The following is a 26,753-nucleotide window of genomic DNA, read 5'->3' on the forward strand; positions in this document are numbered from 1 at the left end:
CTTCCGGACATTAAAAATTACCAATTAAGCTCACTCTTGTCCTACGTAAGTGATTGAGTTTGTGTGGACCCTCTTTCAATATGGCTAGATATCGAAGTCTCCCAGGCAAGGTGCCCCCTTACCAGTTTGCTGTTTTTGGACAAGGTGAGGACAGTTAGGGAATATTGCCATAACCCAATAGTCATCAATACTATTAAAGCATGGAGGGCAATTCGGTAGAGGAAAGATAATATTGGCAAAACATCTTTGTTTGCACTTTTAGTAGGTATGCCGGGTTTTCAACCAGGTATGATAGATTCAGGAATTAAACATTGGGCAACTAGGGGTATATTTTGCATGGGTGATTTATTTGAGGGAGATGTAATGATGTCCTTCGATCAGTTAGTACGGAAGTAAGAGTTACTTAATAGAGACCTCTTTCGTTTTTTTCAAATTAGGGATTTTATTCAAAAAAGGACTACACTTTTGACTGATCTCTACAAATCTGACATAGAAAGAGGGGTGCTAAGAGTACACTCTGTCAGTACTCTATCACCAACTGGGGGGTGCCATCTCAGCTGAGTCTGATCGACTCTGCAAGATATGGGAAAGAGAGCTGGGTGTTGAAGTTTCTTCAGAGGCATGGGAGGATATTTGGGAGAATGCAAAGACGATATCAATTTGTAATAGGACCCATGCTTTACAGTTGAAGATTCTCCACAGGGTCCACTTAGCCCCAGACCGTTTGTCAAAATTTAAACCAGGGCTATCTTCAGCATGCCCCAAGTGCAAGGTCTGTACGGGTACTCTTACCCATTGTCTTTGGTCTTGTGACAGGCTTCAAACATATTGGAGCGCTGTGGTGGGTGCAATGGAGAGGATTTTAGGGGTGGAGAAGGATCCTATTTCGCTCCTTTTGGGCCTACCTATTGTATTTCCTGCAGACTCACATAAGGCAAAACTTTTCAATATTCTTACATTCTGTGCAAGGAAGAATATCTTGCTAGGTTGGATATCAGAAAACCCCCCAGGCCTGTTGGGTTGGCGGAAGATTGTTATGGAGCATATTCCCCTGGATTTTCTCACAAATATGGTACAACACAAAACAGAGAATTTTTACAAGATATGGCAACCGTTTTTGAAATACTTGGACACAGATTTATCTGCCACACTAACAAGGGCTTTTATATAGCCGTACCGATTGTGTTTCATGAGTCCAATATCCAGGGAGGAGGAATTGTGAATGTATGAGTGTTTTGTTTGGCTGGGCTGTTATTACTATTTATTTGTTTGTTGTTAGGTATTTATTTAGTTAGTTAAATAGCTAGTTTAGGTTTTTTTTTTAATTTTATACTTCTCTATATATGTTTATACATTCGTATAGGAGGGTGGGTTGGGGGATTTCTTTTATTATTTGGGTTTAGTTTTGTACTATTTTTGTACTGTTTTGAATTGCATTGGTTTGTATTTGTTGTAATAGTTAAAAATCTATTTTTTCTTAATAAAAATATTTTAAAAATGGAGAGTAGAGATAACTCTGGTAATTATAAACCAGTGAGCCTTACTTCAGTTGTTGGTAGTGTTGGAAAAGGTTATAAGAGAGAGGATTTATAATCATCTAGAAAAGAATAATTTGATTAGGGATAGTCAGCACGGTTTTATGAAAGGTAGGTCGTGCCTCTCAAACCTTATTGAGTTCTTTGAGAAGGTGACCAAACAGGTAGATGAGAGTAAACCGGTTGATGTGGTGTATATGGATTTCAGCAAGGCGTTCAATAAGGTTCCCTCACAGTAGGCTATTGTATAAAATGCGGAGGAATGGGATTGAGGGAGATGTAGCAGCTTGGATCAGTAATTCGCTTGCTGAGAGAAGACAGAGGGTGGTGGTTGATGGGGAATGTCGAGTTACTCGTGGTGTACCGCAAGGTTCGGCGTTGGGTCCACTGCTGTTCATCATTTTTATAAACGACCTGGATGAGGGCGTAGAGGGTAGGTTAGTAAATTTGCAGACAAAACTAAGAATGGAGTTGTGGATAATGACGAAGGATGTAGTAGGTTAAGAGAGACATAGATAAGCTGCAGAACTGGGCTGAGAGGTGGCAAATGGAGTTTAATGCGGTCAAATGTGAGGTGATTCACTTTGGTTGGAATGACCGGAATGCAAAGTACTGGGCTAATGGTAAGATTCTTGGTAGTGTAGATGAGCAGAGAGATCTCTGTGTCCAGGTACACAGATCTTTGAAAGTTGCCACCCAGGTTGACAGGGTTGTCAAGAAGGCATACAGTGTTTTAGCTTTTATTAATAGAGGGATCGAGTTCCAGAACCACGAGGTTATGCTACAGCTGTACAAAGCTCTGGTGCGGTTGCACTTGTAATATTGTGTACGGTTCTGGTCACCGCATTATAAGGAGGATGTGGAAGCTTTGGAAAGGGGGTAGAAGAGATTTACTAGGATGTTGCCTGGTATGGAGGGAAGGTCTTGTGAGGAAAGGCTGAGGGACTTGAGGCTGTTTTCGTTTGAGAGAAGAAGGTTGAGAGGTGACTTAATAGAGGCATATAAGATAATCAGAGGGTTAGATAGGGTGGACAGAGAGAGCCTTTTTTCAAGTATGGTGACAGCGAGCACGAGGGGGCATAGCTTTAAATTGAGGGGTGATAGATATAGGACAGATGTCAGAGGTAGTTTCTTTACAGAGAAAAGAAATGCATTGCCTGCAACGGTAGTAGATTCGCCAACTTTAAGTACATTTAAGTCGTCATTGGACAAGCAAATGGATGTACATGGAATATTGTAGGCTCGATGGGCTTCAGATTGGTATAAACAATGACTGCAGATGCTGGAAACCAGATTCTGGATCAGTGAGGGCACTGATCCAGAATTCAGATTGGTATGACAGGTCAGCGCAACATAGAGAGCTGAAGGGCCTGCACTGCACTGTAATGTTCTATGTACTCCTAATATTAAAGTAGTGGCTGTCCAACCTTGCCTTCCTTCCTTGAGATTCAACATATCTGAACTCCCTGTGGCTTGGTTCCTCTATTAAAGTATGCAGGGTCCCTATTTTATGAACACAGTGTCCCCTCCCCCTCCACCCAACAGCTCTAAAAAATCCACTCTTCGGGATTTTGGTCCCTTTCTGGTTCAAGGACAAGCCATCTTGTTTGTATAGTCCTGACTTCCCCATAAACACTTCCAGTGATCGAGGAATCTGAAACCATCCTTCCTGCACCAGCTCCTGCACTCCACATACATTTATCGTCCTCTTCTATTTCTGTGCAAGCTGTACATGACCCTCGGAATAATCCAGAGATTGCAGCCTTGAGAGGTACTGCTCTACCGTCTCCAGCCTAGCTACCTAAATTCTTGATGCAAGACTTTACTGTGTTGGTGCCAATGTATACCACAGTCTCTGACCATCGGTGTAGCTAAAGATTACCTTGGCCGTTTAACCTTTAATATAATTAAATTGACTGATTCAGTAGGAAATTATAAATTGAACAATAAAATGCCAAGTGGAACATATAAAGGCGTTTTGTACTTTCCAGATATGGGGAAGGCCTATGTAGTTTCTGTTAAAAATACACTTTTCATATGGGAGATGAAAAGCAAAAAAATAGTTTTCACACAGATTGTGGTAATTTCACAAATTAAACTATTCCTTTGCTTTCTACCTTTCAGTTCACATTCTGTTTGAAAAAGACTTTAGTCCCATAGTGGAGTATGCCAGTTGTTTCTAGATGCACTAGATTTATAAATACTCATTCATTCTTGGGTACTTTGCTGAGTTTGTAACATTGGTGGAATGGCAGTATAGTTCCAAGTCAGGCTGTTGTATGACATGGAGGGGAACTTGCAGATGTTAGTGCTGTCGTGCTTTGCCTGCTTTTGTCCTTAAGAGTAGTAGAGATCATGGGTTTGGAAGGTTGTTCTCAATCGTAGCTGCTCGGGTTTTTGTGGTGCATCTTGTTTTCCCATAAGCAGCTGTTTTCACCTGTTTTCCATTTTGAAAATAGTAAGTAGAAGTATTAAAAGGAAAATGTTTTTGATGCCGCTGATTTTCATTGATTTTTAAATACATATCCTGCAAATTGCATCAAGTTGCACACTAAATCAGAACCCAGTTTTATTCTCTCTTTAGATCTGTTAGCTCTGTGGATAGCTAGGTTATACATTTGTTATCCTTTAGATTTTTGCTTTTGTAATTAATGCGTCTGCATTTATGTTCAAAATTGCTGATTTTATTATTTGGCCCATGATAGTTGTATGCATTGTTATGGGCAAGGCATTTGCTGTGTGTCGATGCAAGATTCTGGAATGCAAGACTTTCATTTGTATCTGAATTGTCATTTGTATCGGCATTGCATTGTCTCAAGTTATAACTAATAAACACTTCAAAGTTAAAGAATTGCGTAGACTATGAGAGAGCTCAGCTCTGTTAATGTAATGTAACCACTAGACTATTCAGGTCTGTGCTGGATTTGCATTTTGCCCAGTGGGTATTAACCGTTTTGTACATGTATAAAATATCTAATATAATGTGAAATATTGAATTTTGATGTGTTTAACTTCAATTTTCATACATGCAAGAAACATTGTTTTCCTTCTGAACCCAGTGCCTACTTTCAAAGGGAAGGTATGAGGAATGGGGCTTCCCCATTTGAAAATGTTTGAGTTCTTTCAACATTTGTGGGGGCAAGAGGAACTAATTCTTTACTGTCTCACCCTCTGCTTTTGAAACCTACTTGAATGGTATCTAAGGTAGAATATGCCTTCTGTACTTATAAAACTGTTGAGATGATCTGAACATATACTGCTAACCATTAGTGTTCCCATGTGTGATTAATTAGGAACTTACTTTGAGACTATTCGGATATGCATTTCATAGTGATTCCATATTCCTATAATTCAGTGTACATTGATGGAAACTTGAATTAGTCTGTCCTTGTACTGGTAAGAGGCAAGCAACTAAAACTAACTTAATGCATTATTTTTGGAGATCTATGTGGAATACTCGAACTCTTTTTTTAAAAAAAAGTCATTTGCTTCAACCAATGACATTTTTAACGCTGAAAAAATGGGGTCTGGTCAGGTTAATCTAAAATCATCCTTAAATTGTGAACGTGAAGCATTGTACTTTACGTCAGCTTTCCAATTGCAATGTATTGGAATGAAAAATAAAAGCAGATCTTAATAGTTTGACTGTCTCTAAATATCATCCGTGGTGGTCATTGATGCACTTTGTTAAACTGAATTTTCTTTCTCGTACAAATAAATTTTGAGTTTTTCACTTGAACTTTATCCTAGGGAGAGGATGGCCCTGAGGTGCGAGGAGGCTCTGTAGATATTCTCATAGTTCATGCGACTGAAACAGATCGTAAAGGTAAGATAAAGATGCATAAGGTATATTACTGCAGTTGAATTCTAAAGAATGGTGTTCTTTGCAGCTTTTTGGATCCATCTTCCTTTTGTAAAAATCATGATTGATTAATTTATGCTCTGTGTGTTGAAACATTATAACATTTTGAAAATTGGAAACTAGTTGGGCTTTCGTTGCCTATTTGAATTGATTTCTTTTTAATGTTATATTAAATTATATGAAGTCAGCCAGAATTAGGCTGCTTAAGATCAAAAGTATTTATTTTCACAGTCATTAATTCCAGTTGTAAATTTGTGTCAGATTTACCAAAGTTATTCATTGCATGTTTTGACATGTTGCATTTTTCTTCGTCCACAGTATGACTGTTGCAGTAAGGTGTAGTTTGGGCTTGATTACAGTAGTATTGTATTTCATATATTTCAAAATATATAATAGTTATTAATAAATTGCTTTTTTGTAAAGCATGCTATGTTTTTATAAATCCTGCCTAACCTTGAAGAACATTCGATGACCTAAACCTTCTGGTCAGTTGTATAGGTAAGCACAGTGCTGCTGCCCATCAGGTTTTCTGTTCACATGGAACTTCTTTTTTTCTTTTGTAGAGTCATTGAGATGTACAGCATGGAAACAGACCCTGCGGTCCAACCCGTCCATGCCGACCAGATATACTTCCTCATTCATTCATTGAATGTGGGCGTTAATGGCCATGCCAGCATTTATTGTCCAACCCTAAGTGCCTAGAGGGTGATGAAGTATCAGTCATGTTGCTGTGGGCTTGGAGTCACACGTAGGCCAGACCACACAGGGATGGCAGTTCTCTCCCTAAAGGACTTGAGTCATTGGGGTGGGTTTCTGACAATTGACAATAGATTTTATGGTCAGCATTAGACTCCTAATTCCAGATTTTTAAAAGATTAAATTTAAATTCAAATTCCACCATTTGTCATGGCAGGACTCAATCCCAGGTCCCCAGGGCTGGATTAATAGTCTAGCAATAATACCACTAGGCCATTGCCTCCCCCTGTTCAGGAGCTACAATGAACACCACAGGTTCTGCAGGCTAAGTCCAGCAACAGCAGAAGAGTTGAAGGAGAGCACTCTTTTTTTTTAAAATGATACAAGTTCTTATATTCAGGTGTGCTTTTTAAAGATTCTGGGTCTTCAAATGAGTGAAGTAGGATAGGTGACTGGGGATTTAGGTTGGGTAGGTAGCCAGTTTGGGCATGGAGGTGAGTGGGAGGCGGTGAGTTGGTGAGGGAAGGGGTGTTGGTGTTAAATTGTGGTACTTAGTTCAATTATTTTGGCTAGTCTTGTGGTTAGACCAATTGTTATTCAGTGTAACTTTCCTCAGGTAAGTATCCAGGTTTATCTGACCAGTGTTAACCCTGGGCTCAGGCTGGAGATATTGACCATGGTTCAGGGCTAGACAAATCAGCCCATCAGGACTTTAAACTTCTTAACAGTTACAGCATGTATTTGTACAGTACTTCCGAAGGGTGCAAGTGCACACCACAAACCTGAGTCCAGAGTTTGCTGCTGGACCACTCTATCTAAGGTTCAACAATATTTTGTACAGTTGTTCCTTATCATACTCTTCTTGTCTTGCCCTCTAGATCTCGTCCTTTACTGTGAAGCATTCCTAACTACTTATCGGACATTTATTCCACCGGAGGAAATCATCAAGAAACTGCATTATCGATATCCTTCAGTGATTTTTTTATTAGAATTGCTTGGCATGAAAGAATATGTCAACATGATACATCAGTAATGTAATCCAGAAATGACATTAGCTTAAATATGATTTATGATTTGGAGTGCTTTAGTTCCTGTTTGCAGAGTAGTGAACAAAACATCTCAATGGCTGGTCTGCTAGCTCACAAATTTTGTTCACTTTGCATACATTTGAAAGTTTTTAGATGGTAGAAGTTGTGTATTTTAAAAAGGTGAGGGAAAAGTTGAATTTTGTATTGAAGAGAATATACATTTTATAAGTATAACTTGTGGATCGGGTGGGGAGTTTGAATCGATGATCCAGTTAGCCTGACCCTTGAGTTTATAGCGTATTCGCTAGTTGCAAGACTACATAAAGTAGCAGACAAAGTAATAGTAATGATTGATCCTTCCATGAAACTGCATGCCCTTTAGTAATTACTACTGAGAAAGAAATGTAGGCCATAGACTTTTAATTGTTCAAAATTAATACTTAGTTTTTTTTAAACTTAACTAATGACTACATATGAGAAGTTTTGCCACTGTCCAGACACATTCAAAAAACGAGTGAGCAAGAATACATTCTTTTTATTGGTGCGTGTGGTAGATGAACTCTGGTGAGTAATGTTGTCAATCACTGCACCAGTGCTACAGGTGAATTTCCCCTACAATATAATTTAGGAAAGTTCAAAAGTATTGTATATTCACTTGTCTTTTAATAACAGAGCAAGATGAAGTTCTGTTTAAAATAGGAGCTCAGAAGTATTTTTTTCTTTTTACTTTAAATTTATAGTAACTAATTATGCATCAATAATAATAACCATCACACTACATTTTTTCCATGCCAAAGATTCATAGAATACCATTCGATACGTCATTGATAATATGTGCACTTGTTAGCTCCCCTTCTGATATTGCCCCCTCAACCAACATTCAGAATAAATTGCTTGAATTTAACTTATCAAGACTGGTGGTCCAACATCAGTACTAGATAACTGAAAGGTCTTCCAGATATTAATTTTTAATTGCTTCTTTGTTGATTTCCATACTTCCAGCTTCTACTTCTCTTCCTTGTGGTCTTCCTTTTTAAGATATGCCTTACAACCTACTCCTTCAACCCGATCTTTGAACCATCTGTCTTAATACTTCCTTTTGTGGCTGTCGCATTTTATTTTGTAGTGCACCTATGAAGCACTTTGTGAAATTTTATTATTATGTAAAAGATACCATAAACCTATTTTCCAAATTAACCTGTGCAGAAGTGTTATTACACACCTCTGGACCAGGTGGGACTTGATCCCAGACCTATCAGTCCAGGGGTAGGGACACTATCACTGTCCCACAAGAGGGCCCCAAAAGGTACTATAAAATAAGTTAGAGTTTCATGTGACAAACCTGCTGAACTATTTCCTTAATCTCTTGGTGATAAAGGGGGTGCACAGGAATGAAAAAGATCAGACAGACCTTAATGTGTAAAAACACCCTGCTTTGAACTATCAGTTTCTTTTCTGCCTTCTTTCCAGCATCTCTCCAGAAATAAGTTAGTCAGTTCCCACTCAAATTTGTAACATGACCCACTTTTTTTCTGCATTAAGTTTATTTGCAGTTACATGTAACTATTTTTTTGCTTTCGTGGTGTCAGCAAGACCATTTTTACTACTTACCCCTGGCTGTCCAGAAAAGATGCTGATGGTGGACTGCCATCTTCAGCCACTGCAGTGTTGCTTCTTCTGTGGTGTTAAGTTGGAAATTACATGATTTTACCCCATTGATGATGAAGATAATTAATACTTGCCCAAAATTGTCTGAAATGCAAAATTTATTGAATTTCCAGTAATCTATTAGGCTTCACGGTGTCTACACTGGTGTAAAAATGACTTGGGTCTCAGAATCTTTTTGAAGTGAAGGTCTCCGAGAGTTATTAACATACTGTTTGTAACTAATTTGTCAGTATTTATGTAATTGCCCTTGTCCAGTTCTTTTATTTTTAGGAAGGTGCAGTACAGTGATTTGAATTATGCAGTCATTCAGATGGGCTGAATCATTATTTTCTAAGTTAGCTCTACATTGCTTGAGGCACTTGAGACATTCATTTGGCCATACGCTAAGATTTTTGATTGCCACTTTTACTGTTACTAATTGTATATTGATGGTTTTAATGTGCTGTTATTCCCCAGTTTCTCCCTCACTTGCGCCCTATGGTTTATTGCATTTTATTTTACGTTCCCACTGCTTATTCATAGTTAATATATTAGTCACTTGAAAGACTAAGTGTTGTAGAAAATTTTATTCAATTTGCCCTAATATTATTTGTAGATTCACAGATTTCGAAAATTTTTAAGTCAAGATATCTTTGTAAGCTCTCTACCTATTTTGTGATTTCACTAGCTTTTAATTGATTGAAATTAACTTTACAGTAATAAGTTAATGAGAGAGAAATGAAAATGTTGAGCATTGTTAGTCCATTCACTGGTCTAGCATTTTCAAATATGTAAAGAAACAAGAAGTAAATGCTATAAATTGAAATTAAATGGAGAGCAGCATAATTATGGTTCTTCACCGGCATCACTGTTCAGTTTGGTTGGTTATATAACTTAGTAGTAAATTGCTGCCTTCTCTTAGCGCAGAGGTCAGTTTTGGCCTAGAACTTTGTATGAGTCATCAAAAAAAAAGGAGGAAATAATTAATGCTTTGAATCTTTGCTGCATCTCAACAGTAGAATGTCTTCCTCTGCATACTTTGAGTGAGAGGTAGAGATAAGTTCATTCATGACTGTTGATGTCATCAGCTCCACTTGGAAATGTTCAATAATGAATTAAACGTACTGAGTACTGTTTTATTGGTGTTTTGGTTGCATTATATAAGAGCACTTAAACATCTGTGGTGGTTCCTAACGCTATACCTTCAGCTGTATTGATGAGCACAGCACAGGACAGGAACCTGTTTCTCAGTGAAAAGCTTTAACCTTTCTGTATACTGAGTGTTTTAAAGCATGCATCCTTTGTAGAATAAATTTGCCAGAGTGCAATTTGTAAAACTTGGGGAGGTATGCAGATACCAGCAAAGGAAACAATTCTAGATGAAAGTTTTTATGGTGGCAGTGAATTTATATAGTACTTCAGAAAATTGTGTGAAGTAAGATATGATGAAAGTTGTTGTGCATGCTTTGTGGAAGAAAAATTAATGAAGAAAAATATACATTTTTGGCAATTTAAATTCACTTATGATTCACTAAACTTATTCTTTTGACTGTTGGATTACTGTGTAGTGATATCAGGATGCTAGCATGGAAGATATGGGAACTGCAGTAGCTAATAGACATGTATAACATTTAGCTCCTGATTTTAAAATAATCTTCCCTTTTGTTTTAGCTCCCTTTGCCCTTGTCACTAGTTCCTGAAATAGTTAGTAGCTGACAGTAACAATTCTGACTTGAAAAAGATTCCCTCCCATTAATAGTGCAAATGCAATTCGAGAAGTGAGGGTAGGAGGAGGAAGTAGCTCCAGGAAAGCTTAATAATTCAGAGCTTAACCCCTACTTGTGTTTTGGGTTCTTCAGAGTGAAATTTTCTCCATGAAAGGACAGAAAACTCGTGTTTACATGGCATATTTTGTCACCCTTGGACAGATGTCACAAGTGCTGTACAGCGATGAAGCAATTTTGAAGTGTAGTCACTGCTTTAATTTAAGATATGCTTGCTGTTTATCTGGTTCAGGAAATGGTGAGAAATCGTAGAATCCCTACAGTGTGGAAGTAGGCCATTTGGCCCTTTTGAGTTCACACCGACTCTTTGAAGAACATCCCACCCAAACTCTTTCCCTGTAATCTTGCATTTCCCATGTCCAATCCATCGGTCTCTGGATATTACGGGACAACTTAACATGCCTAATCCACCTAACCTGCACATCTTTGGGGAAAGTTGAGCACTAACCTCTTCATAACTGTTTTGATGTTTATGATATTAAATGACAATTTTCTCCTGAATTGCTCCATTAAGGGACCTTATGATTGAATGGCAACTAGTGGTTTACTATGTACCTTGGATACTGACATAACAAATTTACAATGTGAAAGTGTTCCAAAATCATTGTTTTAATAATTGTACATTTCTTCCAAAGTCTGCTTTAAACTGTGTGAAAAAAATCGGTATCCTGATCTGCAATATGGTTTTTACTCTACTGAACTGATGTGATCTTTTATCCTGTGCTTAAAGATGATCATCTGATCAATTCCATATTTTGGTACATTTTTCAGTTTGGTGGAGCTATCGGATGACATCCTGAAGTTGTTGATGGAACTTGTGTTCCGTTTAGTGTGTAGTGGTGAGCTGAGCCTGGCACGAGTTTTGCGAAAAAATATTCTGGATAAAGTAGATCAGAAGAAAACTGTGAAATACGCAAGTTTGATGAAGCCATTGGCTGCACGAGGGGTGGCAGCTAGGTAAGAATTGTTATGTATATATATGTAATAAAAACAAACTGAATTTGGTGCTGTTTTCTTTGGTAGACTGAAAAGAGTTGTACATGTGTCAATTTTTGAAAAATAAATGTTTGCATCTGTTTAGTGAGTGGTGTGTATTGTGCAAACATGATTAGGGTTGAGATGTTTGAAAGACATTTTTTTTAAAGAAGAGGGTTACAGACATCCCTTTTAAAGCATATTTGTGTGTACTGGAACTGCTGTTAAGCAAAAATTGAATCACCAGATGGAAGTGGGCAGTGTCAAAATTAGTTTTTGTTGGGGGAATAGGGAAATCTGTTGAGTGAAACCAGAATCTGTTCTGTTCCTCTGACATCCTGTAACCCTTGGCTTAATGTATTTTTGAACCTCCTGCAGGCCTGGAACGCTTCATGACTTTCACAGTCATGAGATTGCTGAGCAGTTGACGCTGTTGGATGCTGAATTGTTCTACAAAATAGAGGTAGTTATCTGATGGGAAATATTTCTATGACAGTCCAGTGAATAAGCATATTTTCATGGGTTGCATTGACATAGATTAGTTGTCAAGTAAAACACAGGGTTTGTTTTAGTTAAACAGTTAAAGAAACAGTAAGTCAGGTGGTATCCAAGAGGCAGGAGAATTCATGTTTTGGGCATAAGCCCTTCGTTAGGAATGAGGCTTGTGGGCTGGAGGGCTGAGAGATAAATGGGGGGGGAGGTGTCTGGGGGAGAAGGTAGCTGAGAATACAATAGGTAGGTGGGGGGAGAAGGTGATAGGTCAGAGAGGTGGGTGGAGCGGATAGATGGGAAAGACAATAGACAGGTCAAGAGGCTGGTGCCGAATTGGAGGCTTGGGCCGGGATAAGTGGGGGTGGCGCGGGCAGGGAAATGAGGAAACTGGTGAAATCCACATTAATCCCATGTGGTTGCAAGGTCCCAAGGTGTAAGATGAGGCATTCTTCCTCCTGGCATCAAGTGGTTAGGTTTGGCAATGGAGGAGACCCAGGATCTGCATGTTCTTGGTGGAATGGGAGGGGGAAATTGAAGTGATCAGCCATGGGGTGGTGGGGTTGGTTGGTGTGGGTGTCCCAGAGATGTCTGCAAGTTGGCATCCTGTCTCCCCGATGTAGAGGAGACCACAGCGGGTGCAACAGATACAGTAGATGACATTAGTGGAAGTACAGGTAAATTTCTGTCTGATGTGGAAGGATCCTTTGGGGCCGAGGACAGCGGTGAGGGGGAAGGTGTGGGAGCAGGTTTTGCACTACTGTATTGGCAGGGTAAGGTGTCTGGAGTGGGGTGTTGGCTGGTGAGGGGCGTAGATCTGACAAGGGAGTTGGGGATGGAATAGTCTCTCTGAAACATTAATAGGGGTGGGGAGGGAATATATCCCTAGTGGTGGGGTCTATTTGGAGGTGGTGGAGAATGAGTAAAAACATGGTGGGGCTGAAGCTGGGAGTGGGGGCGGAGACTGCCTCTGGAGTGGGCATGGTTATGAGGTCGGAAGTGATGTCACCATCTGAAGTGACGCTCACCATGGGGGTGCAATTGGGGCCTGTGGCAGTACCCGTGGGCAGAGTGGGGGGCGGACGTGTTGTAATGTGACATCATCACTGTCACTGGTGGTGGAAGTGACATCAGCAATGTCATCATCAGTGTTCCAGTGAGCGACGTCTCTGGGGACAGAGATGGCAGCAACTGCAGCAACAGAAGTGATGTGCAGGGTAGGTATCTGCTCTACCCTTTACTCCGACCTATCACCTTCTCGCCCACCTTCATCTACCTATTGCATTCGCAGCTTCCCCCAACACTTGCAACTGGAAACCTTAAGCCTTTTAGCCCTGTACCTTTCTTCAAGTCTGTTAACATCAGTCCCATAAAAGTAAATGTTTCGCTGGTGGTTCCTTTTGTTCCATATTTTTGGAACCACAGGTACTTCATGGTGTTGATCTAATAAGTATGCTGCTGGTGTAGCAAATCTTTTGGCTGCCTTCACTTTGATTTTTTTAATATAATTTCTGTTAATGACAGATTCCTGAGGTTTTACTCTGGGCCAAAGAACAGAATGAAGAGAAGAGTCCAAACCTAACAGAGTTTACAGAGCACTTCAACAACATGTCTTATTGGTGAGTCTGAGACAGTACTTCTTAGCGGATCTGTGATTTTCTTGAAGGCAGCCGAGTGACACTATTGCAGTGGTTTGTAACAGGAGTGTTTCTTGAGACTGTAGTATTAAAACTGTGCAACTTGAGTGCAGTGCAAACGTTTATCTTATTCAACAGTGTCATGAACCATCTCTGCTTGTTTTAAACTTCCATGCACTTGAGATGCATGCACTTAATTGAACCAGCATTGAAGGCCATCCTTAATCCACATTAGCATTAAACTCTACACTGTACTTTGATGAAGTAATATGAATATTTAGCTTCAATTAAGTTGTGAAAGCAGTATTTATTTGGTGTCAGAAGTGGTTGGATTTTAGTATGTTTACTTTAATTGATTAAGTGAATTTAAATGTTTGAACTAATCCATGAAATTTTTTTCAGCAGTTTGTCACCTTGCAAAATCAGAAATGCTAGTCATTGTGTATTCATGAACTTTACCTTGCTTTGAAACTTGGCATTATTTTCCTACTGTTATCAAATTTTCCATGCATTCCGGTGCAAAATAGTTCCTCTGTACTTAAAAATTTGAAGAATCTATAATGTTCGAGTCCTGCATAACAGGAGTGTAGGGTGAAGATGAAAGAGTGATATCACATAAACTGAATAAACTATATTGTTTATACATATAATTTTAAAATGGGACTCTTGGAGGAAATCATAGAATGCCTAGTGTGGAAGCAAACCATTTGGCCCATTGAGTCCACATTGACCCTCCGAAGACAGCCCCACACAGACTCAACCCCCTACCCTATCCTTGTAACACTGCATATTCCATGACTAATCCACCTAGCCTACACATCTCTGGACACTGCAGACAATTTAGAATGGCTGATCCATCTAACCTGCTGATTCACCTGGAGGAATCAGATGCAGAGGTACAGACAATGTGCAAGCTGTACACAGTTGCCTGAAGATAGAATCGAACCCAAGTCCTTGTTGCTGTGCAGCAGCAGTGCTAACCATTAAGCCACCATGCCACCCAAATGCCTGAAATTCATTGTCTTCCAGTAACAGGATTGTTTGAAATAATTTTATACTCAATGGAGAACTGTGACAATAAACCCATTGTTCATTAGGGGTGTCACCTTATTAACCAAAACTATTTTTCCTCTTCAGAATAAAATTGCAAAAGTACTTGATGGGTTGCAGTTTCATAGATGTCAATTCAAATTGACTGTTAATGCCTGTGTCAATGCACCTGAGCATTGAGTGTTGACTAGCATGAGTAGCTTGAGGGTATTGGCCAACCATCAGCTTGCATTGGACAGCAACATCGAACAACATTTTTATTTGTACCCTGCACCAAGATGTGTTATAGTTCAGCATCTTGTGTAATGTTTATGAATTGTTATGAAACCATTGGCAGACGGCACACACATCATTTTTGTAACAAATTATATAAACTTACACTGAAATATTTCATTGTTTTTGCATATATAACAAATAACAACACAGTTTATTCTCTATATGTTAGAAATCAGATATTGTGACAAATACATTGCCCACAGCTTTATGTATTTAGATTAGATTAGATTACAGTGTGGAAACAGGCCCTTCGGCCCAACAAGTCCACACCGACCCGCCAAAGCGAAACCCGCCCATACCCCTACATTTACCCCTTACCTAACACTACGGGAAATTTAGCATGGCCAATTCACCTGACCCTGCACATCTTTGGACTGTGGGAGGAAACCGGAGCACCCGGAGGAAACCCACGCAGACACGGGGAGAACATGCAAACTCCACACAGTCAGTCGCCTGAGGCGGGAATTGAACCCGGGTCTCTGGCGCTGTGAGGCAGCAGTGCTAACCACTGTGCCACCGTTTTGTATTGTGTCTAAACACTGTACATAATTAAATACAAGTTCCCTTTTCTGCACCCACTCTCTGTAATCTATATTTCTGAAACCTACCAGGAATTTTGACTCATCAAATATATAAACACTGTTAAAACATGGTCTTAATTTTTCTAATGGAGAAATATCAACTTGTAACACTTGAAGATTTTTTTTTTGATCCTCTGAATTTAAGTTATGTAAATAAGTGATCAGATGGATTTGATTTGATTTGTTTTTTATTGTCACGTGTACAATGAAATGTGCTGTCTTAAATGCTTCACTGGCAGATCATACTATACAAGTGTGTCAGAATAACAGAGTAGAGTGCAGGACACAGAGAGAGAGATCAACATTAAAAAGATCCAGCAGAGAAAAAACTGTTCTTGAATCTGTTCATATGTGTATTCAAGCTTTTATATCTTCTGCCTGACTGAAGAATATTACTGGGGTAGAGGGATCTTTGATTAATTTGGTTGCTTTCCCGCAAGAGCAGGAAATATAGATTAAGTCAATGGTCGGGAGGCTGGTTTGCATGATGGACTGGGCTCTGTTAACAACTCTTAATAGTTTATTTGTCTTGGGAAGAGCAGTTGCTATACTACATTGTGAAACATCCAGACTGGATGCTTTCTATGGTGCATCTATAAAAATCTGTAAATGTCTTGTGGATATGTTAAATTTCCTTGGCCTCCTGAGACGTAAAGGCATTGCTGTGCTTTCTTGACCATGGTGTCAACGTGGATAGACGAGGACAGATTGTTGGTGATCATCACTCCCAGGAACTTGATGCTCTCGACCAGCTCCATTGATGCAGACAGGGACATGCCCTCCATGCCACTTACGGAAGTCAATGATCAGCTCCTTCATTTTGCTGACATTGGAGAGATTGTTATCTTTATACCATGGCGTTAAGCATTCTATGTCTTTTCAAAATTCCATCTGTTATTGTTTGAGATCCAACCTATGACGGTGATGTCATCAGCACACTTGTAAATGGAGTTGGTGCGGAATTTGTCCCTATAATCATGTGTGTATAAGGAGTATAGTAAGGGGCTGTGTATGCAGCCTTGCAGGGCACTGGTGTTGAGGATTATCGTGGAGGTGTTGTCGCCTCTCCTTTACTTACTGCTGTTGGTCAGAAAGTTGAGAATCCAGTTACAAAGGTAGCAGCTGACACCTAGGTCTCCAAGCTTAGAGATGAGTTTGTTTGGAATTTTGTTGTTGAAGATGGAACTATAAATAGAATCCTGCCATCGTTTCTTGGGATAAGGGTTGGGCCAGGGAATTAGCATCTGCCATGGACATGTTGTGCCAGTAGGCGAATTGCAGGGGATCAAGGCAGTCTGGGAGACTGCAGTTGGTGAGACATGAGTAACCTCTTGAAGCACTTATGATTATAGATGTCAGAGCCTCAGGCAGTAGTCATTGAGGCACACTGCATGATTTTTCTTTGGCATTGAGATGATGGTGGTGGTCTTGAAGCAGGTGGGGACTTCAGATCACAGTAAGGAAAGATTGACAATATTTGCGAATACTCCTACCAGCTGATCTGCATAGGATCTTAGTGCACAGCTGGGTACTCCATGCAGGCTGGTCGCTTCCTGTGGTTTCACCCTTAAGACCAATCTAACATCTGCTGCAGTGATTGTAGGTACAGGTACATCCAAAGCTAATGGGGCAGGTGATATTATTTCACTGCCCTTCTGTTCAAACAAGCATAGAATACATTGAGCTCACCAGGTAGGGATGTACTGTTGCCCGCAATTTTGTTAAAATTCACTTTATAGCCCATATGTTGTGTAAGTCTTGTCATAAACAACAGGTGTCCATGTGATTAGTCTGGCTTTCGAGTTTAGTTTGGTATTGCCTCTTGGCATCCCTGATGGCTTTGCGAAAATGGTACCTGGATCTCCTGCATAGGTCAGGCTTGCCCACTTGAATGCCTCAGACCTGGACTTCAGCAGAGAGTAGATCTCCCAGTTCATCCAAAGTTTTCAGTGAGGAACATTTGAATTGACATCTTAGGCAATTGGATCAGCCTCCACCACTTCCTCTAGCGGCTCATTTCATACATGCACCACCATCTACATGAAAAGATTGCCTCTTCAGCCCCTTTTATATCTTTCCCCTCTCAACTTAAACTTTTACCCTCTAGTTTTGCACTCCCCTACCCTTGGAAAAAGACCTAGGCTATTCACACTATACATGCCCTTCATCACGCTAACTAATGTTTAGGTTGGCCACTGAGTTCTTGAATATGGACCAGTCCACTGACTCTAGAAGCCCTTCAGTTTCCTCAGACCAACACTGTACCAGTTTGTTCCTTGCACTTCAATTTCTGCTTGTACGTAGAGAGGAGGAGCACAGCATTGTGATCTGATTGTCCAAAATGCAGATCAGGGATGGAGTGGTAGTCACCTTTTATGCTTGTATAACAATGGTCAAGAGTATTCGGGCTTCTGGTGGGACAGGAGACAGGATGCTGTCTCATTGAGGACTCGAGCTCCCTACTGTGTAATCACATCCAAGCATGTCTATTTAAGCTCTACTGTTTTACTTACATACACAGTCACTAATAGACATGGTGTGAGAATATTTGAAGTAAGCTTCAAACAAATCAATGGCCTGATCAGAAGTGTTCCGAATCTCCATCACAACCTGACTAACGCTTGCGCTTGTGCTCGAAATTTCATTCCAAATAATTCAAATGCCACTGCAGCCTGCCAAATTCCCAGCTAATTGGAATTATCCTTTTTGTTTTCTTGGTTTAAGGTTGTTAAATTTGATGGGATTGTGAACGGTACTACGTTGGATGTCATAACATCATGTGGCAGAACCTGATGATAGATGTTGGAATTTCATTCCCCTTTATTCTGCCTCTCTGTCTGCTTTCTCACAATAAAACTGATGATGCAGAAAATCCAGATGTGGCCTCCAAATGTCATCAGGGATGTCAAGAGGCAATACCAGACCAAGTTAGAGGCCTAAATCAACCATACAAACTCCTGCCACCTGTGTGGGGCAAGGCCTGAAGAACATTACGGGATACAAAATGAAGCAGTGCAAGACAGCGGACAAAGACACATCCCTCCCTGATGCGCTTATTGCTTTCTATACTCAGTTTGAGCAAAATGCCTAAGGTGCAGTGTCACCTGCCCTGACAGCACCTGTGCACACTGCAGATGTCAGATTATCTTCCTGGGATTCAACCCAAGGAAAGCTATGAGACCAGACAGAGTCCCTGGCCGTGCACTTGGGTCCTGTGTAGATCAGATGGTGGATGTATTCACTGACATCTTCAACTTCTCCCTCCTACAAGCTGTAGTCCCCACCTACTTCAAGAAGACCACCATCCTCCCAGTACCAAAGAAAGTGAAGGCACTGTACTTTAATGACTACCTTCCAGTGGCTCTGACTTCTAACAATAAGTGCTTTGAGAGTCTTGTCATGGCCCCCATCAACTCTAGTCTCCCAGCCTGCCTTGATCCTCTATAATTTGCCTACCAACGTAACAGGTCTACAGCAGATGCCTTTTCTCTAGCCCTGCACTCATCCCTGAAACATCTGGACAACAAGGACACCTACGTCATAGTTCTGCTCATAGAATACAGCTTGGCCTTCAACAGTATTATCCCTTCCAGACTGATCTCAAAACTCCGGGACCCAAGTCTCAGCTCCACTTTCTGCACCTGGATCCTCAGCTTCCTGACCGATAGACAACTGCACATCCTCCATGATAACCCTCATCACTGAAGGCCTCCCCTACACCCCCCGCCCACCAAGCCTTCAGCCCCCTACTATAGTTCTTGTACACTCATGACAGTATTGCCAAATTCCAAATGAGCACCATCTACAAGTTTACTGACAACACTCGTAGGATGGATGTCAAGCAATGACTGGGCAGAATACAGAAAGGAAATGGAAGGTTTGGTGATACTATGCAATGATAATCTTTCTCTCAACATCGGCCAAGCTAAATAATTGATCATAGACTCTAGAAAGAACAAAGAGAACACACCTCTATCAACATCAACGGAGCTGAGGTTGGGAGGGTCACGTTCCTAGGATAACTGGCAACCTCTCCTTGTCTTCCCACGTAGATGTGCAATGGTCAAGAAGGCACAACAATGCTGCCTCTTCCTCAGGTGGCTCAGGAAATTTAGCATGTCTATAAGGACCCTTGCCAACTTTTACTGATGCACTACTGAAAACATACTGTCTGGGTGTATAAGGCCTAGTATGGCAACTGCTCAGTCCATGACCATATGAAACTACAGAAGATAGTGTGCACAGCCAGACCATCACAGAAGCCAGCCTTCTATCCATGTACTCCATTTTCACAGCTCACTGCCATGAAAGGGCTGCCAACATCATCAAAGACCCATCCCACCCCAGTAATGCTCTCCTACAACCACTTCCTAAGATACAGAAGCTTGAACACACGTCAGAATAGCTTCTTCCCTGCTGTTATTAGACCCTCGGGAATGGACACTCTAACTTCAAATAATGCTGACCTTACTAATGTTGATCCTGCTGAGGGCACATCCTGTGAGATGTAACCTGTGTGCCTCTGTCCAAGTTTTCTTTTCACCCTATGTCTTTGCCTATTGTGATCTGCCTGTACTGCTTGTAAACGAAGCTTTTCTGTAGTTCAGCAATGCAACACGATGCATTTTCCTGAGGAGTTATGCCACGAGAATGGGTCCTGCAAATGTTTTCACATGCCCTTTCCATCCTTCATGGGAAGTGGGTGTTGCTGGTCGCATTTATTACCTGTCATAGTTGCCCTTGAGAGGGTAGTGGTGAACTGTCATCATGGTGTAGGTTGACTCTCAATGCCATTTTGGGGAGTTCCATAATTTTGCCACAGTTACACTGAAGTTTCCAAGTCAGGATGGTGTATGGCTTGGAAGGCAACTTGCAGGTGGTGCTGTAATCTGCTCCTTTGCCCTTCTAGATGGTAGTAGTCATGTTTGGAAGGTGCTGTTTAAGGAGTCTTGGTGAATTTCTCTAATGTGTCTTGTAGATGGTACACATTGCTACCACTGAGCATTGGTGGTGGAGGAACTGAATATTTGTGGATGGAATGTCAGTGGAGCAGATTGCTTTGTCCTCAATGGTATGAGGCTTCTTAACTGTTGAAGCTGCACTCACCCAGACAAATTCTATCATCTTCCTGATTTATGCATTGCAAGTGGTAGACAAGTTTTGGGAGGTGAGTTGCTTACTGCAGGATTCCTCATCTCTGACTTGCTATTGCAGCCGTGGTGTTTATATGGCTAGTCCAGTTCAGTTCTGATCAATGATAACCCCTGGTGATTGCTGCCACAGTTTCACCTGCCCTTTCAAGGTTGCATAAAGATGATAAAAAGAAGCTGAAAGCTGATTGTTGTTCTGTCCAGTATTTTGATTTTGCATTTTCATTTAAATTCTATTGTGTCTTTCAGGGTGCGGTCAATAATTATTCAACAGGAGAAAGCACAAGATCGGGAACGGCTACTCCTAAAGTTCATCAAAATTATGAAGGTATAGAGTTTAAAACATTCTCATTCTAATAGCACAATATGTCAAGGAAATTAATATTGAGAATTGCAGGGCTCTTTATAAGCAAAAATGTCTGCACACATATCTTGCACCTTTGGTGGTGATCTGTGGTGGTTCAACAACTTGTCCAAAACACATTTCACACAATTTAATGTATTTGAATTAAAATTGTGTAGGAAGGCCTTGTGCATCTTTGTAATGCATGTTGTCTTTGAATTATTTGCTTTGAAGACTAATTAATTCTGCAAATGCAAGTTTCATGCAAGATGAAATGCCTGAAACAAATGAGGCTGAGTACCTATTGCATTGAGAGGGGAACAATATCCAGAGAGATAAACCGATATCTTTGCACCAATATCTATTTGATTGTGTAGCTTTCAAATCCTTTCAGAATATGCTGCAACTCGAACATTCTTTTCTCTTTCAGCACTTACGCAAACTGAATAATTTTAATTCATACCTGGCTATATTGTCTGCATTAGACTCAGCACCCATCCGTAGGTTGGAATGGCAGAAGCAGACTTCAGAGGTGAGGCCTTCCTGATGTTTTCAGGCTGTTTTTGTGCTTTCATTCAATTTAGCAAATAAGGATGTAATAAAATGTCCAGCTTCCAATTAGAGCAATGATAAGTTTGTCCATAAACATGAACAAAATGCCTTTAGGGCAATGGTAACTATACTTAGCAATATGTTGTAATTCTAATTTTATGTGACTGCCAAAGTATCATAGTTGAATGGGCATTTGTGAGTGGCTGCTTTCATGTGTTTCAATCAAGAAACCAAACTCTCTTTCAGAAAGGAACACTTCGGTGGAAATTAATGATATTTTACTAATTACTATGCCCATTGGATAGCTGATGACAAATGTCAGGTGAACTGGATGATTTTAAATGCCGTAGTTGACATTGACTCACATGATCAGGTTATGGTATTATAGCAATTAACTTGTGTCCATCCCTTAATACATACCAGCTGAAAGTGATCAGTATAGTCATTGATCACAAAGAGAGAGAGAATCAAAATCCTTCCTCTTAAACATAGAAATTATGCAGCAGAAGTTAAACCTAACTTTGGAGGAGGTAGAGCTGTATAGTAATAGCAAGAACATTTTCAGTTAAGTGCAGTGTTCTCATCAAAGGATTACTCCTTGTGCACCAACTTAATTCACTATAAATATAGCTGCATGGTTACATCTGTATCCACTGCCACAGTTATATGTAACTTAAAATCATGCAAGTTATATGGTAATGTGTTCAGCACTTTGGTATACCAAAGTCTCGATGTCAATCATGTTGCTTTGCACTGCCATCAAATTATGCAACTCTTTTGAAGTTAGGAAAAAGCTATGAATGCTGAAAATCAAAAATACAAATAATGTATTACATGTGCTGCAACATTCTGAATCTGAAGGAAATGCAAGCAAAACTGATGGGAATTGAGGTAGTAATACTTGATTTTTTTTTAAAAGTTAAAGAAGTGCCTGAAAAGTTGTAATTTCATCCAAAACTCCATGCTCCTGAACAAAAATTTGCACCTGCAAAATTGATTGAATGACTTTCTATACATGAATGAATTTAAAAATCGTAGTTTTCTATGCTATTGGTAACCTCAAATGTGATCCTTGTGATTTAACAAGTCTGCAGCCATATCATCTAAATTTGCAAGCCTTCAACTTTTTTTTAAAAACTGGCACTCTCTATGGAAAGAGAAACAAAGTTAGTGTTTAGAGTACAACATGACTCTTCTTTGGTACCACAGATGTGACTAGACCTGCTAAGTTTCTCCAACTCTTTTTTTTTCCCCCCTGGTTTTTAACTGTTTTTATTTTTGGGTTCAGAGGTGCACTGAAATCCACTTAGATTAGAAACAATATAGTTAACTCCAGTCTGCTTAAACTGTCAATTGACTTGAACTTGGAGAAGGAAGGGACAACAGCTGAGGAAGCCTGTTTTTAAAAAAAAACTGACAGGAAAAGAACTTTGGTAGTAAGTTTAAAGACTAAATTTACAGAAAAATAGATATATTTAACAAAAGTTTGAAGAAAGATGTTGTTTGACCTGTAACTTGGTACTGTGGAGTGGAGAGAGCCTCACAGCAGCTGCATCACATTACAAGGAGCCTTGCAAGAAGATCGAGATATGTAACTATTGACAAGTGAGTCTTGTATGCAATTTGAACTTGGAATCTGGAACATCATAGTACCTAGAGCACAGAAACAAACCCTTTAGTCTAACTAGTCCACACTAACATGTTCCCAAACTGAACTAGTTCCATCTGCCTGCATTTGGCCCGTAGCCCTCCAAATCTTTCTCATTCATGGACTTACTCAAGTGTCTTTTAAATGTTGTAATTGTACCTTCATCCACCACTTCCACTTCATCCACACATGAACCACTCTGTGTTTTAAAAAAAAGTTGCCACTCATGTCTTTTTTTTAGATCTTACTCCTCTCACCTTAAAAATATGTCCCCGAGGGAAAAGATCCTTGCCTTTCACCTTATCTATGCCCCTCATTTTATAAACCTCTATAAGGTCACCTCTCAACCTCTTACATTCAAGTGAAAAAGTTCCCAGCTTATCCAGCCTATTTTTATAACTCAAACCTTTCATTCCTGACAACATTCTGGTAATTGTTTTTCGAGCCCTTCCCAGTTTAATAATAGTCCCCTCCTTATAACGAGGCAACCACAACTGCAAACAGTATTCTGGACGAGTCCTCACCAACATCCTGTACAACCTCAATGTCATATTCCAAATCCTTTACTCAAAGGATTGAGCAACGAAGGTGTGTGCTAAATGCCTCCTTAACCACCTATCTACCTGTGATGCAAATTTCAAAGAATTATGTACCACATCCCCAATGTGTCTCTGTTCTTCAACACTACCCAGGTCCCTGCCATTAATTGTATAAGTCCTGTCCTTGTTTGTTTTACCAAATTGCAATACTTTTCATGTGTCCAAGTTAAGCTCCATCTGCCACTCCTCAGCCCATTGACGCACTTGATCAATTATTATAAAACCAGTTGTCCTTTGTGTCCTTCCACTATATTGAAAGCAGGTGGTTGCCCTGTAGCTGACACAGTTAAGACTTGGCATGGCAGCTGTTGGATGGCATTGTCTAAAACATAAGACTTCTTGTCAAGGGCTCTGTGCCAACAGTGATTGGATTGCAGGGACAGCAAAGGTGAAAGTATACTTCATTGAGGATACAGCAACCTATGATCAGTAGGTTAACATTGATTCTAAGATAAGCTAACTACTTGTTCACTTAACTTGAGTGTTCCTTGTCCCTACTTGCCTAACATGCTAGCAACACTAATCACAGAATTCAGGCAGCCCTTAGTTTGTCAATTCTTTTCAAAAGGCAACAGCTATTCTTCTAGGTGCAGATGCTCCATGGGATGAGTGTTAAAGGTAAGTGGGTCACTTGTCAAATTGGCTCTAGGATAATACACCTGCTGAAGAAACAATAGAAGTTTTTAATATTCATTCATGGATGTGGGCATCATTACCTAGCTCAGCATTTATTGCCTATTCTTATTTGCCCTTAAGAAAGTTCCCCCTTGATGAGCTGCCTTCTCGAACTACTGCAGTCCTTGCTATAGTGACACTTGAAGTGCTGTTAAGAAGGGAGTTACAGGGCTTTGACCTATGGGTAGTGAAAGAAGTTCCAAGGCGTGCAATTTGGAGGGAAGCTTGCAGGTCATGGCATTGCCATGAGTCTCTTGACCTCCTTCCAGGTGGTAGAGGTCACTGGTTTGGAAGGTGCTGTCAGAGAAGTCTTAGTGAGTTACTGCAGCGCACCTCCTAGATGATAAGCACTGCTGCTCTGATTTGGTGTAATGTGAGTGAATGTCAAAGGTTGTTGATTGGGTGTCACCAACACATTTTTAAGCCCCTGCTGAATCCAACCAGCCAGAAGGGTGCAAAAGTTCTGTCCACTCCTTTAAACCAGAGCTCTAACATTTTGGTATTTCTAGAACATAGAACATTACAGCACAGTACAGGCACTTCAGCCCTCGATTTGCGCCGACCTGTCATACCAATCTGAAGCCCATCCAACCTACGCTATTCCATGTATGTCCATTTGCTTGTCCAATGATGACTTAAATGTACTTAAAGTTGGCAATTTTACTACCGTTGCAGGCAAAACATTCCATACCCTTACTACTCTGAGTAAAGAAACTACCTCTAACATCTGTCCTATATCTATCACCCCTCAATTTAAAGCTATGCTCCCTCGTGCTCGCTGTTACCATACTTGGAAAAAGGCTCTCCCTATCCACCCTACCTAACCCTCTGATTATCTTATATGTCTCTCTTAAGTCACCTCTCAACTTTCTTCTCTCTAATGAAAACAGCCTCAAGTCCCTCAGCCTTTCCTCGTAAGACCTTCCCTCCATACCAGGCAACATCCTAGTAAATCTTCTCTGCACCCTTTCCAAAGCTTCCACATCCTCCTTACAATGCGGTGACCAAGACTGTACACAATACTCCAAGTGTGGCCGCACTAGAGTTTTGTACAGCTGTAGCATAACCTCATGGTTCTGGAACTTGATCCCTCTATTAATAAAAGCTAAAACACTGTATGCCTTCTTGACAACCCTGTCAACCTGGGTGGCAACTTTCAAGGATCTGTGTACCTGGACACAGAGATATCTCTGCTCATCTACACTACCAAGGATCTTACCATTATCCCAGTACATTGCATTCTGGTTACTCCGACCAAAGTGAATCACCTCACACTTGAGCGCATTAAGCTCCATTTGCCACCTCTCAGCCCAGCTCGGCAGCTCATCTATGTCTCTCTGTAACCTACTACATCCTTCGTCATTATCCACAACTCCACCGACTTTAGTGTCATCTGCAAATTTACTAACTCACCCTTCTACGCCCTCATCCAGGTCGTTTATAAAAATGATGAACAGCAGTGGACCCAATGCCGACCCTTGTGGTACACCACTAGTAACTGGACTCCAGGATGAACATTTTCCATCAACCACCACCCTCTGTCTTCTTTTAGCAAGCCAATTACTGATCCTAACTGCTATATCTCCCACAATCCCATTCCTCCGCATTTTGTACAATAGCCTACTGTGGGGAACCTTATCAAACGCCTTGCTGAAATCCATATGCACCACATCAACCGGTTTACTCTCATCTACCTGTTTGATCACCTTCTCAAAGAACTCAAGAACTCAATAAGGTTTGTGAGGCACGATCTACCCTTCACAAAACTATGCTGACTATCCCTAATCAAATTATTCTTTTCTAGATGATTATAAATCCTATCTCTCATAACCTTTTCCAACACTTTACCAAGAACTGAAGTAAGGCTCACTGGTCTATAATTACCAGGGTTGTCTCTACTCCCCTTCTTGAACAGGGGAACCACATTTGCTATCCTCCAGTCTTCTGGCACTACTCCTGTAGACAATGACGATTTAAAGATCAATGCCCACGGCCTAGCAATCTCCTCCCTGGCTTCCCAGAGGATCCTAGGATAATTCCCATCCGGCCCAGGGGGCTTATCTATTTTCACACTCTTCAGGATTTCTAATACCTCCTCCTTGTGAACCTCAATCACACTTAGTCTAGTAGCTTGTATCTTGTAATCTCCTCGACAACATTGTTGTTTTCTAGAGTGAGTACTGTTGAAAAGTGTTCATTTAGTGCTTCCCCTATGTCCTCTGACTC

At 40.4% G+C, this 26,753-nt stretch overlaps 1 protein-coding gene across 9 annotated transcripts in view; it reads left to right on the forward strand.

Moving 5' to 3' along the window:
* LOC122564907 (rap guanine nucleotide exchange factor 1-like) overlaps positions 1 to 26,753 on the forward strand; it is a 243,172-nt gene that overhangs the window by 209,545 nt on the left and 6,874 nt on the right. For all 9 annotated transcript variants that reach the window (XM_043720352.1, XM_043720354.1, XM_043720351.1 and 6 more), the window contains 8 exons: positions 5,286 to 5,361; positions 6,972 to 7,056; positions 7,593 to 7,685; positions 11,324 to 11,509; positions 11,906 to 11,990; positions 13,541 to 13,635; positions 20,960 to 21,038; positions 21,484 to 21,585. In XM_043720352.1, coding sequence (XP_043576287.1) covers positions 5,286 to 5,361; positions 6,972 to 7,056; positions 7,593 to 7,685; positions 11,324 to 11,509; positions 11,906 to 11,990; positions 13,541 to 13,635; positions 20,960 to 21,038; positions 21,484 to 21,585 — 801 coding nt within the window. The remainder of the gene's footprint in view (positions 1 to 5,285; positions 5,362 to 6,971; positions 7,057 to 7,592; positions 7,686 to 11,323; positions 11,510 to 11,905; positions 11,991 to 13,540; positions 13,636 to 20,959; positions 21,039 to 21,483; positions 21,586 to 26,753) is intronic.

The sequence above is a fragment of the Chiloscyllium plagiosum genome, chromosome 30, assembly GCF_004010195.1.
Source record: "Chiloscyllium plagiosum isolate BGI_BamShark_2017 chromosome 30, ASM401019v2, whole genome shotgun sequence".
Taxonomy (NCBI): domain Eukaryota; kingdom Metazoa; phylum Chordata; class Chondrichthyes; order Orectolobiformes; family Hemiscylliidae; genus Chiloscyllium; species Chiloscyllium plagiosum.